Source organism: Leptonychotes weddellii, chromosome 3, assembly GCF_054177405.1.
Source record: "Leptonychotes weddellii isolate Sample4059 chromosome 3, ASM5417740v2, whole genome shotgun sequence".
In the NCBI taxonomy this organism is placed as follows: domain Eukaryota; kingdom Metazoa; phylum Chordata; class Mammalia; order Carnivora; family Phocidae; genus Leptonychotes; species Leptonychotes weddellii.
This window is the reverse complement of record NC_138371.1, coordinates 1,895,528-1,915,211: the sequence shown is the minus strand read 5'-3', so window position 1 is coordinate 1,915,211 and position 19,684 is coordinate 1,895,528. Positions and strand designations below refer to the sequence as shown.

The 19,684-nt window shown below is 59.2% G+C and overlaps 1 protein-coding gene across 5 annotated transcripts in view; it reads right to left on the bottom strand.

Moving 5' to 3' along the window:
• Window positions 1–8,851: 8,851 nt before the first annotated feature.
• Window positions 8,852–19,684, bottom strand: part of HDAC4 (histone deacetylase 4) — a 288,348-nt gene continuing 277,515 nt past the window's right edge. For 3 of the 5 annotated variants that reach the window (XM_081813268.1, XM_081813269.1, XM_081813272.1), the window contains 3 exons: window positions 14,392–14,476; window positions 13,825–13,966; window positions 8,852–9,702 (listed from right to left, as the gene is read on the bottom strand). In XM_081813268.1, the coding sequence (XP_081669394.1) occupies window positions 9,516–9,702; window positions 13,825–13,966; window positions 14,392–14,476 (414 nt within the window). In that variant the 3' untranslated portion in view covers window positions 8,852–9,515. Of the gene's footprint in view, window positions 13,474–13,824; window positions 13,967–14,391; window positions 14,477–19,684 lie in introns of all 5 variants that reach the window. The other 2 variants (XM_081813270.1, XM_081813271.1) reach the window with 1 other exon arrangement.

Sequence of the window (19,684 nt, the reverse complement as noted above, 5' to 3'; positions counted from 1 at the left end):
GTCAGGCTGCAGTTCCGGGCAGCACCACCAGGTGGCACTGGGGCTGCACAGGTCTCCCCAGCAGGGCCTCCGCGGTTGGGGGGCTCCCTGCAGGCCCCCACTTCCCCACTGCCCCCCAGACACTGGGCGTCTCTGGTGGACGAAGTCTCCCCAACCCTCGGGAAGCCCGGGGAGTCCAGCATCCCCCCCGCACCCCTGTTGCCTCTTGGCCCTGGTGAGGGAGGCCAGGGTCCCACAGCCCGCCCCAGGCCGAGAAGCCAGGGAAGACATTCCCCACATGCTGGCTCCGGGCAGCGACCTTTGCAAATCCATCAGGGACAGTTAACAACGTGCGCAAGTGTCTTTCACACTTGGTCAGAGGGACTGGACACATTTGATTCCAGGACAGCTGCCTGGAGTCATGAATCCCAGGTCCCCAGGGCTTCTCGAGAAGGCAGCTTTGTTCCCCAAGCCGGTGTTTTTGGGGGGTCAGGATGAGCTGGACATTAGCAGGCCCAGTCCAGGAGGGCTGTGGCTTCCTGTGACGCCCAAGCCCAGGGCAAGGGCAGTGGAGGCAGGGTCCCGGTCCCACAAAAGCAGACGTGCCAGGGTGCGTCCCGGGCCCGCCGCCAAGCGGCCTGGAAATGTCAGACAGGGGAGTTGCCGAGGGTTTTCCCATCGACAGCCCTGAACGCAGAGGTTTGGCAGCAGCCTCCAAAGGACCGTTGGCGGGCGTCAGGGGTTCGGGTGACTGGGGCTGCTGGGTTGCGGGGGGCGTCCCCCGGCGGGACAGACCTGATAGGCTCACCGCTCGAGTGGTGGCCAGGCCCTGGTGCTCGGCCCGGCAGCGGCTGACTGCAGGAGGCGGGGCTTTCCTGTCGAGACCCACACAAGCCCCCCGGGCAGCCAGCAGCAGGGCCTGGGGCGCACCCTGGCCACAAGGAAGGGGCCTGGGACTCCGGGGGCTGCTCCCTGTCTGGCTCCTGGCGTCTCCTCAGGCTCCTCTCTGGCTTCCTGTCACAGAGGTCCATGACGGCACCCAGCCCCCTCCGTGGCTCGCAGGGCCACGCTCTCTCTGGGTGCCAGGGGAGGACCCTTCCTCACCTCTTCCAGCTTCAGGGGTTCCAGGGGTTCCTGGGCTTGTGCTGCGTCCCTCCAGTCTCCACGTCCATAGTTTCACCTTGACGTGACCTCCTCCTCTTGCCCCTGGGTCTCTTCTGCCTCAGTTGTCGGGTTTATCACCCTGGTTAATCCAGAATGCCCTCATCTTGGGATCCTTGACTTAGTTACACCTACAGAGACCCTTTTTCTTTTTCTTTTTTTTTCAAAGATTTTATGTATTTGAGAGAGAGAGAGAGGGCGAGCATGAACGGCGGGGAGGAGCAGAGGGAGAAGCAAACTTCCCGCTGAGCAGGGGGCCCGATGTGGGACTCGATCCCAGGACCCCTGGACCACGACCTAAGCTGAAGGCAGACGCTTCACCAACTGAGCCACCCAGGCACCCGAGGCCCTTTTTCTAAATAAGGTCATGCTCATAGGTACCAGAGGTCCGGACGTGGGCATTATCTTTTGGGGGCCATCATTCGCCCTCGCTGCCTGTCGCTGTCAGGAGGCAGTGCCCCGCCCCCACCCCGCTCGGTGCAGGCGGGGCCGCCGCTGGGTCGTGTCGTGGGTCTAAGGAGCCCCCGCCACCAAGACGGAGCACGTTCCCTGAGCTGGGGTGCTTTTGTGGTGCCCGAGGTTGTAAGAGGGCTCGTGGGTAGGAAAGCCTGTGTTCTGTGCCCAAGCAGGCTCAGGGAGTGCTGAACACACCCCGGGCAGGTTCTCTCGCGGCGGGAACTCCGGGCACGAAGCTTGTGTTGCGGGCAGTGGGCACTCGGGCAAGAGACCAGGGCTGGGGAGGCCACCGGTGAGGAGGCGGGTGCCGCTCAGGGGAGAAGCGGGCGGGCGAGCCGAGGAGGGGAGCCGCGGCAAGAGACGCGGCCGGGGACCCCAGGCTCACCTGTGTCCGCCCCCACGGGCGTGAGCTCCCGTCCTCGCAGCCTGAGAGGTCACCATTCCGCTCGCGTTCCACGATGTACCTTTGTCGTACTTCCCCTCCTAAAACTTGTCTCATCGCTGGCAGCACCGTGAGTGACGGTCGCGGCAATGTGGGCTCCCAGGAAGCTGATCTGAGACGCTGGCTTTGTGGGGAGGTGCTCTCGGGCTTCTCTACGACGGCCTCAGCCCAGGGGGACCCCAGCATCGGGGACTCCCCGCCCCACTGCAGGGAGCGCTGGCCCCAGTCCTGCCTTAGGGCCCCAGGGTGCAGGCCGCGGGCTGTGCCCCCAGCAGGACAGAGAGCCCTTCAGAGCGGGACAGCACCTGGGGGCGGTGGGGCGATGAGCCCTTGAGCTGTGGGGGCTCAGGACAGCTCCCCAAACCTGCTCCAGGACAACGCCGGGGGGCTGGAAGGACACCCCTGCCACCGGCTTTGCCAGGCAGCTGTCCCCCCGCCACGGACAGAGCCCGCGGGCCCAGCCGACTCGGGGTGGGGGCACCTCCATGCACCGCGATGCCCTTCTGGGCTTGGGGGCGGGCCCTCGGGGGAATGTGCTAGAAAATGCCGCATTTTACATTTGTCTTTGGAACAGCTGTTGAGACAGGTGCTCTGTGGGCCCGAGGTTGGGAAAGGCAGCTTGAGAGCACACCTTCCCTCACGTACACAGATGTACTCAGAGTGATGCCTGTTGTCTCTCAGGACAGGAAGACGATACCCACGGAGCGTTACTCGCAGGTGACCCCTTCGCCTTCCCCTCTGGATGTGTTCTTGGAGGCTCACCTCTGCTGCACAGGACCCTCATCCTCGTCCTCCACCCGCACCCCTGCCCCCAGGGCCACGGCCTCGGCCCACCCCGGACGCACGCCGCCCGCGCACCAGCCAGCTCCCAGCTGTTAAATATCCGCAGGTGTTTCCCACTTTTCATTAAGTAATGCCGAAATGAGCATCTGTGCCGAAAGCATTTTCTGTCATTAGATTTATGTCCTTGGGACAGAATCCCAGAAGTGAAATCAGCAGGCGGAGGCACGGACGTTTGGAAGGTTCTTGACAAATATTTTCACGTTTGTCTCTGGCTGCGACCTTCCGCCCACAGCGGCTTTGTGACTCACCGGTGTCCGCACACCATTCCCAGCGGCTCAGGGACGGAGCCGCGTCAATACAGACAACCTCCAAGAGCGCGTCTCTCCGTGGCTCTGAAGATCACTCCCAAGCTTCACCAGTTTTCTGTTCATCGAACGACTGTATCTCACCTTCTGCGACTTGTCTGCGATTTTCTAAACGTTTGTATGAGCTTTGCACAGACAGGGGACACCCTGTTTCCCCTTGCTCAGACCCTCCGGATCGCTGCTCTGTCTCTCCAGTACCAGCATCCGATTTTCATTCAAATCTTGACCTGAAATCGCACCTGCGGCCCCGCGGTTAGGAATTAAGAGTGTGGGTGTAGTGTTTCTGCTCTGGATGGCGACTGCTCAAAACTGCAAACGAGCCAGGTCCCAATCACACGTCAGGTACCGTCCCTGCCCCGTGGGGATGTCAAGGGACTGGAGGGGCCGCCTGCCCACCCTCTCCTTTTACAGATTAGGGAACTGAGGCTGCTCCAGTTCAAGGCCATCTCTGCCTGACCCCCTTCCCAATGTGGGATCGGGGAGATTTCGCTGGGACGAGGCAGGGCTGGAGGGAAGCTCCCTGGGGGGGGCGGCGGTGGGCTTTGCTCTGTGCCACCGCCCGTGCCTGGCCTGCACACAGCCCACCCTGGGTGCCTGGGAGGCTCCACGCGCTGGGCCCCAGGCTGGGGCAGGGCCATGGAGGAGGCAGGGCCTTCTCCCAGCTGGCCTTGTCCGGCGGTGAGAAGGACCACGAGGGGGTGGTGAGACCCCCGTGGCCGGAGGCTGTGCTTGAGAGACATCTGGTTCCCAACAGGAGCTGGGAGGCTGAGCCCAGGGCGCTCGGTCCCAGAGGAGCCGCTTCCTGAGCTGATCTTACTAAGGATGCCTGGGGAAGGCGGGGAGCAGAGAGAAGCCCTAGTGCACCCCTCCCTTCCCCGTGGGTGGGCAGGGTGTGTGTGCTGGGGCAGTTGGGAGGGGGCCACCCGCATCTAGTGGCTGGAGCCCGGGAAGGCGGCTCCGCACGCTCGGGTGGGCAGGACAGCCCGCCCCGGAGGACGGCCCGGCCGCGCACGTCGGCTGTGCCGAGCAGACGAGCCCCGGTCCAGACGCCCCGGTGAGTCGTGCTGGTGGGGCTCGTCCCGCTCCAGAGCCGCTGCGGGCTGTCAGTCTAAGTGTGGTCTGGGGCCCAGACGTCACCGATTCACAGGAGGGGCCGGCATCCCAGCAGCGCTGAATTCGTTTCCTCGCCCTGCCGCTCCCGGCTGTGCGCGCTCGGGCAAAGTATTTGCAGCCTCCTGGGGTGTGCTGGGTGTAGGGGCGCTCCCGGCCGTGGGCCCGAGCGGAGCTGATGCAGGGCGTCATACGCACGCGCTCGCGAGGGCAGGGCGGTGGCCACCATGGTCCTCAGCACCGCCTGGGGCCCGCGCCGCGTGTCGTCCCCGGCCTCAGGCGTCCTGTCAGAATCAGTGATGCCTTCACTGCCTAACTCCTTAAATCTGGATTCCAAACCTTTCAGAAGCCGTCGGGGTGGCCCCGTCTGCAGCCGGATGGGCCGGGGCGGGGGGGGAGACAGGCTCACACCTCCAGGTACGCCCGCCCGTGTGCGACGGCCCACGAAGCCACGTTCCGCAGGTGCTTGGAACGTAATCGAGGGCTCACCACGTCTCCCTCGGGAACACGTCTCACGGGGCAGAAACATGCCGTGGGGCTCCTTCCTCCTTTAAACCAGGCCCGCCGGGCTGTTCAGACGCGGTGAGCTAGCCCGACTGCTGATGCCACTTGCCGTCAGCGTTGCGTGGGTGGGGGAGCGCCCTCGGGGGGCCACAGAGCTTGGGCTTCGAGCAGACGGACATTCCACCCTACGACACACTTGTGAACAAGAGATTCCCTATTGCACACACGTTTATTTGCGTGTTGCCAATGGTCCCCGGAACCACCAGAACTCTTACTATTGTGGGAAACTCCTCCTTCCTGCCAAACTAGGCGTTGACGAGAGCTTGGCTTAGGGTGAGATACAGAGGAAAAACATTAAAAGTAAATTGTACAGTCATTGGTTTGTGGGGTCTAAGTTCCGCCGTGTCTTTCTAAGGAGCGGCAGGGCCTCCCCAGGCTGGCGAGTGGCCACCCTCCCCTGCGGGATGTTCGCGCCAGGCTTCTGCCTCGGCGAGCTGGGGTCCAGCGCAGGCGACGGCTCGGAGCGGCCTCCAGGACCTCAGATCCCCTGTGGGTGGCCTCCCCGGCGGCTCCTCACCCCGAGCCCAGGAAAGAGTCGGCCAGTCATCCTGTAGATGACTTTTTCTTCATTTCCGAGATGTACTCTAGATGCTGGTCTGGCCTCTCTTTGAAAAATCTTTGTGTGCTTCTGTAATGATTCAGCCCAAAGTACTCCTCGGCGCCACTGCTCCGTGTGAGCAGACCCTGTGTTTCAGGCTGTCCTCATCCTGCCCCGTTCTGCTCTGCTCCGCTCTGGGTCTGGCTCTGGGGACCTCCTCTCTGATACGACTGAGCACGTGGCTGGCCCTCGGTGTGACAGGTGCTGCATCGTCCTCGGGGGACGGCACATGCCCGATGGACACCAGGAAGGGAGAGAGCCTCTGGTCCGCACCACACCGTACATCTTTCTAAGAACACCGTTGTCTTGCAGGTGGAGATGCTCGGCTCCCAGGGAGGCCCTGGTGCCCCGATGTCCCTCCTGTGCCTGGCTTCCGTGGCCGTGAGCTCCGTCTCTCGGTAACTGTTCTGTCTCCTGTAACAGCAGGACTGCCATGCCCCACCGGGCCCGGCTCACCTGCGGCTCCCCTGCTGTCAGCTGTGCCCAAGGTATGGCCGGAGGTTTATGCAGAAAACACGTGCACGGAGTCCGGTAAGGGTCCTGGAGGAGCCCTTCTGGGTGCTGAGGCAGGCCCTTGGGAAGGCTCTAGAAGGTTCCAGAAGGCCCCAGCAGGGGTGAGGGATGGTCCCAGCCGGTAGGAGATGGGCTTCCGGGTCCAGCTGGTCTGGACCGCTTTGCTCTTTAAGGACGTACCTCTGTCAAGCTGTGTGCGTACGGAGGTGGCTGTAGAATGTATTTAACAGCTTTTGAACTAGGCTTGTACTTTCTGAGGATGTAGACACACGTGCGGCTCCCTTTGAGTGGCTGCCTCAGGCCCTGCGAATGTTCGTGGGGGGCCTGGTAGACCCCTGCTACCCGGCCGCACACTGTGGTGCGTGTCGCTGCCCGCGAGTAGCCTCAAGCCCCCACTGTCGGTTAGGGATTCCGGCTGCCTTCGAAGACGCACTGGACCCGTGTTGATCGGGAGACTGAGTCAGGGACACGGCATCATTCTGTGTTTCACGGGAATCAGACAGAAAGACACTGAGTCTTTCAGTTCTAACACAATTTAGTTGCGAATCCAAGCTTCCGTTTTCATGCACTCAGTTACCAGAGGATGTGGAAGCGGTACGAGACACCGAGAGCGTTGTCCCCGTTTCAGTTCCTGTGCACAGGCCCCAACATGCTCGTGGGTTAGAGCGCCACGCTTCTGCCCGGCGCTCCGGACCGGAACCCTCCCCGCCCTCCGAGAAACAAACTGTGTCGTCCCTTTCACGTGGGAACGAGCAAAATACTTCAATCTGCCGAGGGTTTATCTTAAACAGGAATGTGACAGGCATTTTAAAATTAAAATTCGTCTTATTTATTTAAACTATTTACTACTACTACTCTTTTAGTTCTTGGTGGGCAGATTTCATATCCGGATGCCGAATGAAAAGCCTTCTCCATCTGTAGCTGCCTCGGGGTTTACTTTTTGTAAAAAGTGTGGGGCCCAGCAGCTTCATGCTTGCTTACCTACTGCCTCTGCAAACACTGAGAAGCGTCACCGTCCTCCAAGCCTTCAGGAAGCAGTGGGCCCCGTGGTCACGCCTGCCTCCGCCGGGCCCTTCCGAGGCTGGAGCCCACGCCCCGCCTGCACATGCCACAGACGGGGTCCACGAGCGGGCGGGTGTCTTCCGCAAGCACACTGCCAGGGGAGTAAGGAGGGAGCCGGGCCCACGGGGCAGAGATGTGAGGGACAGGCCCGTCCGATGCTATGTGAGGCCCCGGTTTAAATCCTGATGAAACCAAACCGAGTGTAGAAACGACTGGGACGATCTCAGTGCCGGCTGGATATCTGATGTTAGGGAACCGCGAGGTTTTAAAGCAGGATGCGGTGTTATGTCACATTTAAGGAAAAAGTCCGTATCTTTGAGGGATGCCTACTGAAATACATACCCATGGAGGATGTGCATCTGGGGCTTGCTTGGAAGCCAGCCTGCCTGCCCGTGGGGAGGGGTGCAGACCGAGCACACTTGGGGGCAGGCCGGGGGGACACGCGGGATCTCGGGGCTGCTCTCTGCACCTCTCTCATGTTTGACTTTTTCCATTAACAAGACAGGGAAGAATCCCAGGGTGAGAAGGTACTTGAAACTTGCACTGGACAAGGGATTGGCACCAACATATATTTTAAAGCTCTACCTCCCAACTCTCACAACCAACAGGTGAATGGGCCGAGAAGACCGAGCCCCAGAATGAATCGTTCACTCCACCTGTTTGTGGAGCTCCTAGTATGTTTTAATCTCTGGGGAGACAGGAGTGACCCTAAGAGGTTCAAAGCTTGCATTCCAGTGGGCAAGGCCGACAAGCCGGCAGAGAACGACCTCGTCTGGGGCGCCGGCCCAGCGTCCAGCCTCAGCAGGGTCAGCCTGGCTCCTGTGCTGGGGAGTCTACGGGTTGGGAGGAGCAGGGGGAGCGGCCTGAGAGAGGTGAGTGAATTACCAGCATATTCTGAAGGCAAAGCTGCTAGGGTTTGCAAGAAACCCTATGAAGCCCGGCCAGGCCAGGCGGCTGGTTCTGCCCAGTGTGGGTGTGGTGTGGACGCCCGTGGCCACCCTCGCTCCCTGAGTGTGGACTGGCCTCCTGACTGGCTTCTGAGTGACGGCACCTCACCGCCGAGAGTGGGTGATAAAAGGCCGTGGCCGTCTCTGGGGTGCGCTCTCCCTGCCTCCCCCGCTCTGGGGGCCGGTGGCGAGGCGGCCCTGAGGAGCGGCCCATGTGGCGAGCGAAGGGGGCCTGCCCACCACCGGGGGAGTGCGCTGCAAGGGGGTCCCCCACACGAGCCCTGCCGACAGTGTGACTGGCGCCTGGGGAAGGACCCTGAGCCAGAGGCGTCCCGCTGAGCCGCACCCGGGCTCCTGCCCACAGCAAGCGGGCCGGTGACCGCCTGGAGACCCCATGTTGCTGTGCACTGTGTTTATGAAGGAGACGGCCGGGCAGAGGGAGAAGCCCGGCTGTGAAGCAGGCCGGGACCCACGGGGAGGGGAGAGAATGGTCCCAGCCGGCCCCCGCCCCCCCATGCCAACGGATCAGTCACTGAACGTGGGGGCCTGGGAGGGGTGCGGCCTTCGCTGGGGGCGTGGGGCAGTCACTTGGGGGTGGCAGTGTGCTGCTGGGGGCCGGGCGGCCGAGGGGGGTTTGCAGACTCGCTCCCTCGGGGGCGGCTGCGAGTGTTTTGGGGAAGAAGATGGAGCAAGGACATTTAGTGAGGAGCTGCCCACAGGACCCACTGGTGTGGGCAGAGGGTGCCAGGTGCACTGTGGGCCTGGGCCCGGGGGGCCACATGTGTGGGTTCAAGCAAGTCCTGGCCCGCGACAGGGGGGCCCGGGGTGGGGGCCCTGGCGAGAGGCAGCGAGGACGCGAGCACACGGCAGGAACCAGAGATGCTGTTTTATTTACACCACAAGAGCGACAAGCTGTCTGATGAGGTACAAAACGCTGGACTCCGGGGCAAGTGGAATGGAGTCGGCCGTCAGAGGAGGACACCGTTGTCGGGGAAAACCCGCCCACACAGAACAAAACGAGAATGAGAAAACCGAGAACAAAATCTCCAACTCCACTGAGCAAAAGAAAGAACCGTTGGAAAGTCCAGACGATCAGAGAGAACGGATTACATTACAGAAGAAACAGGTGGCCGCCACCGCGGCGGACCCCACGTGGAGCGTGCTCAGGTGCCACGGGGGCCGCGGCACCGCGACCCGTCTGCGAGAAGCTCTTGGGTGAACAGGGTCAGCCCCCTTATATATATTATATATACGTCTCATAAACTGGAGAACAGCGCCTCCACCGTGGGGTACACACACCGAGAACCCAAACAAACAAACTGTCCGCTTTCTTCTTCTTCCACTCGGAGACGCTCAATCCCGTCGGACTTGGCCGCGAGCCGCGTGGGGAAGGAGCGCGGCTCGGTGACCAGGGACACGCGGCCTCCTCCTCCGGACGCCAAGTCGGACTGTGAGCCGCGGCGCTCCCCCTGGCTCACGGCCGCGCGGCTGCAAGTGAACTCTTAGCCACGCGTCATCCAAAAGCAACGAGAAAGTCAATACAGCTGTGCGGAAAGGGGCGCTTTCGGGCCACGGGCCGGACCGCTCCTCCGTCGGGGCCGTTGGCCGCCGGCCCGCCGGGCCCTGTGCAAGAGCAGAGGGCACAAACGAAACGAATGCCTCCAAGTCAACTGAAGAGAGACGGGCAGATCGCCTTGACTTCTGTGTCGTTTCCCTACAACACTGTTTCCACATAAATACAATAAACTCTATTATTGGTATGTCACAAGTGCTAGATAAACTTTTCTTCTTAATATGACAAATGTGTTAAGTAGTCCTTTTTAGTTTTCTTACAATAAAAAGTACAATTTCTTAAGAATAAGTTCAAGAAGACGCAAACGTTCCCCCCCCACCCCCGACTCGCCTTCAAGGTTTCGTGTGGTTTTACAGAAAAATTCCCATCTTTTGTATCTGCAAATGTCGTGAGAGGGGAACCAAAAAAGGCATTTTTTTCTTCTTCCCCAAAGCTGCCGAGTTTGGCGTGCAAAATCTGTGTACAATATAAAGACATGCCGGTCATAGAGTCCATGCAACCTCCAGCTGTAGGAACTTAAAAAAATATATTCATATATGTTTATATATATATTTATATATGTATCAATGCCCGTAAAACACGTGGGCCCAAAAGTCTACAAAAAGAATGGAATGAGCACATGGCTGTGACCAGTAAAGAAGGAATGTTCTGATTCAAAGTAAAACCCAGAAACGCTGCCGTGGGCGCTGCGTTCGTGTCCGAGCAACGCCCGGCGGTCCTTCCTCTGGAAACAGACTTAAAAGAAGTGGAGAAAAACCGAAACACTCTGACAAAGTGGCCCTTCGGGGCCGAGGGGCTGGCGGCCGCCTGCTGGTGGGGCTCGGGCACGTCGTGGCGCGGCTGGAGCCGAAAGGGCGGGCGCCCTGTGTCCCGGCGGCACCGTGGGGTTTCCCACGAAGGGACATAAAGTGCTCGCTCGCTGACCCCTGGCTGGCCAGTGCCCCCGAGGCCTTTGCAAAGGAAGAAAAAGGCTAAAGGTGCCGGGGCCAGAGAGGGCAGGTGAGGCGCCCTCCCTGGCGTGGGGTCCCGCAGACCCTGGGGCAGGCCCTCCGCCGCCCGCGCTGCGGCTGGCGGCGGGAAGGGCTGAGTGTGTCTTCAAAGAAAAGAAAAGGCTACACGGTAATGCTTTAAGCACGTCTCTGGCGCTGGAGCGAGCTGACCAACGCAGCATGCTCCCCTGCCAGGCCTCTCCGCGGAGGGCATCTCCCCGAAGGAGACCGGGAGTGAGCCCGCCGCGGATAACTCCCTCACCCAGTCACCCGTAAAAAGCGTGAGATGACCTCTTCCTCTCTAAGAGCCACGGCCGGCAGGCGGCAGGGGGGTCCCACAGGCCGTGCAGGGGCCGGGCCCTGCTGCCGCGCTCATGCCCCGACGGCCCCGACGGCCGACGTGGGTCCCACACACCGGCGCCTCCCGCCGAGGTGGGCTTCCGAGCAAAGTGGGGTCAGTGGGAGGAGAAAGCCACACGGGCCCCGAGACCTTCTGTCCTGCTCTGGGACCGCCGTCCTGGGCCTGACCACCAGCATCCCGACGACCAAGCCAATCCAAAAATTTGGATTCGTTTGGCCGGAAGTCCGGCTGCATCAGTGTCTCCTTCAGAAGCTACCCTGTGAACGGGACTAAACTCAGGGACGCGGCTCGGGGTTCCCTCCTACGGGAGCGCTGTGCCTGAACCCAGTACATGCTTTGGAATGAAATTGGTGGCTTCAAGTGCTGGAAAATAAGTTACCAGGAAAAAGTGACGGTCAGTTACTGTCAACGAGAGAAAGAGTGAGGACTGGCTGCCCTGGTCAGGAATCCGTGCTGTCCCTGCAGGCTCGCCAGGCAGCAGGGGCCCCTCGACTCCCCGCAGCCACAGGTTCCAAAACCCGGGGCCTGCTGCGTCCGGCCAGGACCCCGGCCATGTGGCTGCAGCAGGGGACACCCCCAACAGGTGTGGGCCTCACTCGGGCCCCATGCATTGCTGACATGCTTTAAAAGGTCTTTGGAAAACTGAATTTTAAAATGCTGTCCTGACAACGCGGTCAGAGAAGTTGAAACAGGAGTTTCGTGAGTGCTGACGGCCCGCGGTGTCTGGCGAGCGACCCTGCCCACAGCGCGGCGGAGGGGAGGACACAGCACCCCCGTAATACTGCCGATGTGGGGGGAAGAGGAGCCCCCGGTCTGGACGCAGCCGCGGGGACGGAGCCGGGACAGACGCCCTGCTGGCGTCGCCGTGGAGACCACGCGTCCCCCGACTCGCACGAGCTCACTTTCCGAAAATGGCTGCCACACAACACTGCTCACTGTACAGAAATGAACAAGGATGAAAATGATAAAAAAACACAACCTTTAAAAGTTAAAAAAAAATGTACAAGCAAGAAGTTAGAAAGAAAGAAATCTTAGACATTGTTACCATTCAGGAAACTGCTAAATGGTGAGAAAAAATGTAAAATTCACAAAACAATGCTTATTCAGGATCTCTTTGTGAAAAATTCATACAAAAATCAACAACAAATTTATATCCTTTGCTATAAAAACTCATTAGGTACATATGTGCACGGAGGCTTGGAGCGGGAGGGGTCCTGTCCGAAAAGAGCAGAATGAAAGCACACACCTGCTGGGTAGCTGCCCAGCGGTGAACGTGTTGGCGATCTGAAAGCTATCCAATCTGGAGTTCAAAAATACGTGAGTTTCAAACGAGATCCCTTTCCGTAAGCACCTTGATGTCTAATTCACAAGTCATTCATTCGCCAGGGACCTTTACGATCTGCATTTATTATATATATATACTCTTTCTATAAATGCATTATAAATATTTTATCAAGATTTCATAAGAATCAAGTTTCTTAGCTTGGAATACATTGGAATATATATTATACATATATATATTTATTTATACCTAAAATTTAAGCAATACTTCATGCTACTTGCTTTTAATAAAAAGCATTCCGATCATAACACTGGAAGTGTGCCTAGGACATGCTTCACAACCAAATGGAGATGCTCAATTGTTATAGGATGTACGAGAAAAGAACACTTTGGATTCATTTAAAATTTGTTGGACTTCAAAACCCCCAACAGTATTTGCCACTTTGCTGGAACTACCTCCGTTTCTCTTAAACAGCACTAAAGCGAACCCGGGCCTGCAGGCCGGCGGCCCCCAGAGCCCCCCCACCCCGGGCCAGCACGCAGCCACAGGAAACTGTCCCACCAATTCCTGCTGTTTATTTTTTTCTTAAGGCATTGTTCCTCAGACGTCAGAAAACCCAGCCACAAAAATCCATCAGAGCAATAAAAAAAAGGCACAAACTCACATCTTCCGATGGCTTGGAGAAACCAAAGCCAGTTCCCGCAGGCTCCCGCTTCGGTGTGCGTCCAGCTTTCCCCCGCACGCACCGCCCCGGCCCCCTGCCCCGCCACAGGCCCCCCTGCACGCGCCGCGGTGCACCGCTGGGCTCTGGGACGGGCCGGCGCCCGGGAGAACGTTCTCTTGAACAAAAGAAGCTACAGGATGCGTTGAGTGGTTTACACGGAGACTGTGGAATTGTGGGTAATAATCAACTGTAAGCACCAGTTTTCATCGAGTCTGTTTTGTATTATTAGATCTTTGATTTGCGTCTTCCTTCCCTCGCGGCCACGGAGCGGGCAGCTCTGCCGCGAGCCGCCACAGGCTTCCTTCCTCCGTGGCCTCCGTCGAGGGAGCCGAGAGCCCGGCTGCCAGTGGGTCCCGGTCCGCGCAGGGCTGCCCGCCGGGGAGCCGGGCCGGGCGGGCGGAGGCCTCCCCCTGCCGCTCCAGCCGCGGTCAGAGGACGCGGGCAGGCCGCACACAAACAGGAGCTTTGTCGGCGGAGCTTCGAGACGGGACAAACAAACAAGAGGCCCGCAGCTGCGCGGGAGGCTACAGCGGCGGCTCCTCCTCCATGGGCTCCTCGTCGGGTCTGCGGCGGCGCCGGGCACAACAGAGACACAGAGCCCGCGGGGTGAGAGCAGTGCCACCCGCCAGCCACCCGCCCACCGCGCCCCCGCCACCGCCCCTGCCCCGGACGGCGGCCGGGACGGGGCCCCGCTCGGAGCGAAGGCTCCTCAACGGTCCCCTCGGGCCTTTCACGCAGCAAGAGGTGGCCGTGGCGGGACCCCTGCCCTCCGTCCCTCCGTCCCTCCGTCCCTCCGTCCCCTGCCCGGCTGGCTGCGCACGAGGCAGGGCTGCGGGGAGAAGCCACGTCCCGCCCACGACAGCCGAGGCCCGGGCTGTGGGCAGCAGGGCCCGCCGGCGGGGCAGAGACGCTCACCTCTTCTCGGCGGGCTTCACGCCCACGGACAGCGAGGCCATGGCGGTGACGGTCTCGGCTTCCTCGTTCTCGCACTTCTGGGCCTCTACCAGCGAGCGCCCCACCGTGGAGCAGAGACGTGGCAGGGAGCGCCAATACTGGCCTGAGCGGAGAGGCGTGGTTACTGGGCTCCCCCCGCTCAAGCCTCCTCACGGGCGCCCTTAAAAGCACGTCTTCCAGGAGCCAGAAGCCAGGGAGCACCTGGCTCACAGCTCACAGCGACTGGGCCCCTGGGAGAGGCGGCCAGCGGAGTCCGGTCCTCCCTGAGGCAGGGGCACCTGGGATGGGCCGGGGGTCTGGGGGGCCTCCCCCGGGACCCTCAGAGACGAGGGGGGCCTCAGCGTGAGGGGAACGAGCAGGGGGGCCAGGCCGGAGCTAGTCACTCGGTGTCTGCTCGCACACGGGGCTTCTCAGCGGGGAGGCTGGGGGGAACCCAGCGTCTGCACCGGGGACCACAGGGCAGACCCACCTACGGGACAGTCTCAGTGACTTGGGTCACCCCATGCCCAGGCGGCCCAGGCAACTCACTGTGGATTTCAATGACTTTCTCCATGGACCGGACCGCGTTAGCGTTGGGTCTCTGCTGTAAGACCTTCTCTGGAAGAGGATCAAGCTAGAAAATAATATATAAATACACAGTGAACGTACAGGGTGTCAATCCCCATGTGCATTACAACGGGACAAAGTCGGTTTCTTGAGTGTATTTGTGGACAGAGATGAAGAAAAAGCCAAACATGGCTTTGCTATTTACCATACGATTTTTTTTAAACAAAAGTAGATTTATTTTCTTTGAGATATTTTCCCAGGGGACCGTCAGGTGTATTCGTGAGCTCCTGCGTGAGCGGACACCACATCCAGGAGTGGGCTGGTGCAGAAGGATGTCTGCTTGGGACCCACTGAGACACCATCTACACCATCACACAGCATGAGGGAAATAATGAGAACCTTTGGAAATACCACTTTCACGTCTGTAGTCTTACAAATAAGAATGCCTGAACATCCACTGACGATCTTCTTCACAAAATGGGGAAACGGTAAAAGGAAGAAGACAGTGAGTGGAGTCTCTCCGAGGGGGGCCCTGTGCTCCCAGTGTCCCCTTCGGTGCAGACCGCAGAGGATAATAAGGAAGCATAAGCCAGTCAGAGACCCACAGGGCACGCCGGGGCGTCTGCAACATGACAACTAAGATGCTTGGGGAAATACATGATGAAAACACAAAAATAATTTTAAAAAACTTTAAATAATTAGACAAGCCTGTAACACCAGGGGAGATCTGCTGGGTTCCAGAAGGAAGCTGGAACTGCCTGGGGTGGTCACATATCCTGGGACAGGCTGGGGGCCGTGCAGGCCTGTGTGGGAATGACCACAGTCCTCCCAGGGATGAGCCAGGCTCCTGCAGACGACGTGCCCGCAGACACCTGGCGGGGAGAGGTTTGTTCTTAGCCTGGGCTCTGCAGAGAAGGGAAGCGCCGGCCGCGGTCTCCCTGAGAATCTGCCTGGTTCACACGCCATAAGCGGAGGGGCTGGGCGCCTGGCAGAGCAGCCGTGGGCCCCCTCATGAGGCTGCTGCCTCGTGCTTTCAGTTCAGTTCCAGAATGCTTGAGTCCCCAGCCAAAACCATCATAAAACACGGAAGTCAGCCAGTGCGGTCTGGGTTCCGGAGAAACCAGCAAGGTCTCCAACACCACCCTCCAGTAAAAGGAGCCAGGCTCCTGGTCTTTTCCGAGGCTGGGGCACGGCAGATTTTAGAAGAGCCTGGCGCGTCCTGCAGTATGAGAGACAGAGGGAGCGCTCAGGAAATGACAGGCGGGCTAAAGGGACGCACACGAGGCCAGGCGGGAAAGAGACCACGGCACGGTTCTGGACCGTAACTCAGAGCGTGGAGCGTCCAGGAGTCTGCGCTGATGACCGAATAAGTAACAAGGAGGAGACACATGTTCCTCAAGAAGAATTTCACATAATTTGTGTACACACGCCCTCTCCAAGAGGTGGAGCGGAGTACCTTGAAAAACAAGACATACACTGAGGTAGAGTCTACAAAGTACCTGACTGGTGTTCTTTGCTGAAAATTATCAACATTTCAAAAATGACAACCAAGGGAAGGCTGAGAGGCTGCCACAGCCCAGAGGAGAGTAAGGACATGGAACGCCTGGACGCACAGTGGGGTCCAGGATGGGGACCCTGCCACGGTGAGGGCAGTCATGGGAAGGCGAGCGAAATCCGGGCATGGTCTGGCCTAGCAGGGCCGGGTCAGGGCTGGCTCCCGGCCTGAGACAAAGGCTCCACCGCGGTCAGATGGCACCGAGAGGAAACCGTCCGAGGGCCTATGGGAGCTTGGGGGCCAGTTCTGCAACTTTCCTCTAGGTCCAAAGCTACCCAGAATTAAAAGTCTAGTAAAAAAATGCATATTTGGATCCTCAAAGACTGTGATTATTGAAATGTTCAGTTTTAAACTATAAAGTATGTTTAGTATGCATTAAAAATAAGAGACAAATGTAGGATTACTGAACTGAACTGGAAGATTTGAAAGAGAGCCAAATAGAACTTCTAAAAATGAAAATGCAACAGCAGGAACTGGAAACTCCTATCAGCTAAGGAGAACACCGGTAACCTGGAAGCGACAGCCGAAGAAACGACTCTGGACGCACTGGGGACATGGGGAGCGGGCAGAGGGGGAGGGTCTGTGTCCCAGAGGGTGGGGGACGAGACCCGAGCAGGAAGAGTCACACGACACGCCCACACCCAGGTGCTCCGGAGCGAAGCCGCAGAGCTCCGGGGATGAGCAGAGAGCTGGAGAAGAAGGACAGTCTGCAGGGGGACGCAGCCCACCAGCCACCAGCTCCCGCACGGCAGAGAGCAAGACGGTGTGCGGTCGCTTCAGAGCGTCCAGAGAGAACATGACTGTCGGCCACAACTGTGGCCCCGTCAGTCAAGAACGAGGGCAGGGGCGCCCGGGTGGCTCAGTCTGTTAGGCGTCTGACCCTTGATCTCAGCTCAGGTCATGATCTCAGGGTTGTGAGTTCAAGCCCCACGTTGGGCTCCATGCTGGGTATGGAGCCTGCTTAAAAAAAAAAAAGAACGAGGGTAAAATCACAACTTGAATAAAGGCAAACAAACAGGGGACATTGACACTGGTGTCCCTCTGCCAGGAAACGTACGGGGTGTGCTGGAGGCACAGTGGTCCCGGGTGGCGGTCGGAGAAACGAGGGGAGATGATGCACACGAATGCAGGAAAGGCCACGGACACAGGGACTACATTAAACAACAGTAATGGTGTCAAGTCAGTGACTACGAAGGAAGGAAGGAAGGAGGGAAGGAAGGAAGAAAGGAAGGAAGGGAGGAAGGACAGAAGGAAGGAGGGAAGAAGGAAGGAAGGAAGGATGGAAGGAAGGAGGGAAGGAAGGAAGGGAGGAAGGAAGGGAGGAAGGACGGAAGGAAGGAGGGAAGAAGGAAGGAAGGAATGAAGGACGAAGGAAGGAGGGAAGAAGGAAGGAAGGAAGGACGGAAGGAAGGAGGGAAGGAAGGAAGGAAGGAGGAGGGGGAGAGGCCAGTCAGGGACCGCACACACACCCCGGGAGGGGCCGGGGCGGGGGCTGCCCAACGGAGCCAGTAAACACAGGACAGCGGCCGGCATGGGTCCGTCTCGGGCAAGCAAGTGACTTTTCGGTAAAGCCACGTCCAAAGGGGCGTGCTGTGTTTGGTCTGCGGCCCCACGTGGATCCGGGTGGCGTGGGGAGGGAAGAGGCCACTGACCGCGTCACGGGGATGTGCTGACATCTGTAAGGGTCGCCCCTGGCAACCGGCAGCCATGTACCTTCCCCCCAGCGGAGGGGACGGGCGCCACGTGGGGGACCCTCAGTCATGTGGGGACAGGGCAGAAGAGGGGAAGCACGCAGCACAGAGAGACGCAGAAACGAGTCTGGAAAAAGCAAAGCCACGGAAAACGAGGCGCAACCAACCCCACCGTAAGGACCAGTGTCCACTTAACGAGCAGCCCGTGCACTATCGAGAAAACCCATCCTGGAATCCAGCCTCGCGCTGTTTATGGAGGAAGCGACTGGACAGGAGGTGGCGGGTTCCCCGCACGACACGCATAAACGGAAAACTGTGGCTGGACGTAAAGGACGGCTCTACACGGTGACAAAAATGCCAATTCATCAAAAGGATGTGATGCTTTAAAGTTTGTGCACCTTTGGTAAAATTGCTTAACACGCAGGAAGTGAACGTCGCCAGAGCCAACGGAGGTGAGCAGATGTGCCACGCGAGGGGGGGTGGCACGTCCTCCTCAGAAGGAGCAGACGGGGTCGGCAGAGAAAACCAAACGTGAAGGGCACCACGGGCGAGCCTGGGCGATGGACAGAGGTGTGGGGTGGGGCGGAGGAGGCGCGCTCCCTCAAACGTGCGTGGACGTCTACGCAGGCAGACCGCTCCCCCCACGATACCACACACCTGTTCTTAGCACAGCGTCTGTCAGAAACTGGGCACAAATGAGAACCATGCGGCCGTGAGGTTGGAAGTTAAATAGCACAGCGATCACGGGTCCCTGGAAAGCAGGAAATGCTTAGAAATGAAAAGCAATGAAAATGCCACGTACCAGCGTGTGAGGTGCAGCCAATACTGAGCCTAATGCAGACGTCAGAGCAAGTAGGTGCTCAGTTTAGGAAGGGAGCAAGAGAACAGTCTGGGGAAAGAAGTAAAGACACAGAAAAGGGGCAGAAACAAATTCTGGAGAGGGAAGGCTACTGTAGCTGAAAGCTGATTCTTTGAAATGGCTTAACTGGACAAGTTCCGATACGACTGGGTACGGGAGCCACCGAGGCACAAATGTGCACCAGCAGGGAGAGGGGCCGCAGCATGAGTGCGGCGAGGAAAACCGGCCGAGGTGGGCGAATCTCCATGGCCCAGGAGAACTCTCGCAGTCAAGGAAGAGGTTACTCTGATCCTGCGCTCACTCCTCCAGGGGTCAGAAAAAGAGGAGACGCCTAACTGTCCATCAGTCCGTCCACCCACCCACCCAACTGCCCATCTTGCCTTTCATCCACCTACCCATCCATCCAATTTCCCCCTCGGGAATAAACAGGAAAAATACGGTTTAGGAGAAACATGGGCCAAAGCCGTGAACTTCACTAGAAGAGAAAGTCTAAGCTGCCAACAGGCACCTGGGAAGATGCTAGGCACCTGGGAAGATGCTCGGCACCAGCAGCGACGAGGAAATGATCCGCCCCGCCCTGGGTGCTGTTCACCCCTCCCACTGGCAGAGCTCAAGTGTCAGGATGCCAAGTGTTGCTGAGGCCCGGTGCAGGGAGCTCACCCCAGCCGCCAAGCTGCAACAACCCGCTGGGTCCCAGGCAGGACAGAGACAGCTCTGCTGCCCCCCGCAGCTGGGACCCCTCGCGGGGACAGTGATCCCCAAGAGCGGCCTGCCCAGCCAGGTCCTCTGTTGAGGGCAGTGAGGAGCAGAGCGCAGGCTCCGCCCCGGCACGAAGCTCCACCCACCGGGGCGGGGTCATCAGAGCCTGCTGCATCCTGCCTGCCTGTTCCGCCCAGACTCTAATTTGTCAGAAGTTCAGTTTTAAGAACAAAAAGGGTTTTAGGAACATAACTCATTCCATAAATTATCACTCTGAAGCAGAGGGGTGCATCAGAGCGAGGGGGGCGCACCTGGCTCAGCTGCTCCCCCATCCCGGGGTGGGGGCTCCCCATGGCCTGTCTCCCAGCGGGACCCACACTCCAGGGCAGCTGGCCCTCTGGGGTCTTATGTCACCCTCCCCCCAACACCCTCTGCCACTGTCAGCTCCCCCGTCTCGAGCCACCCCGGGGG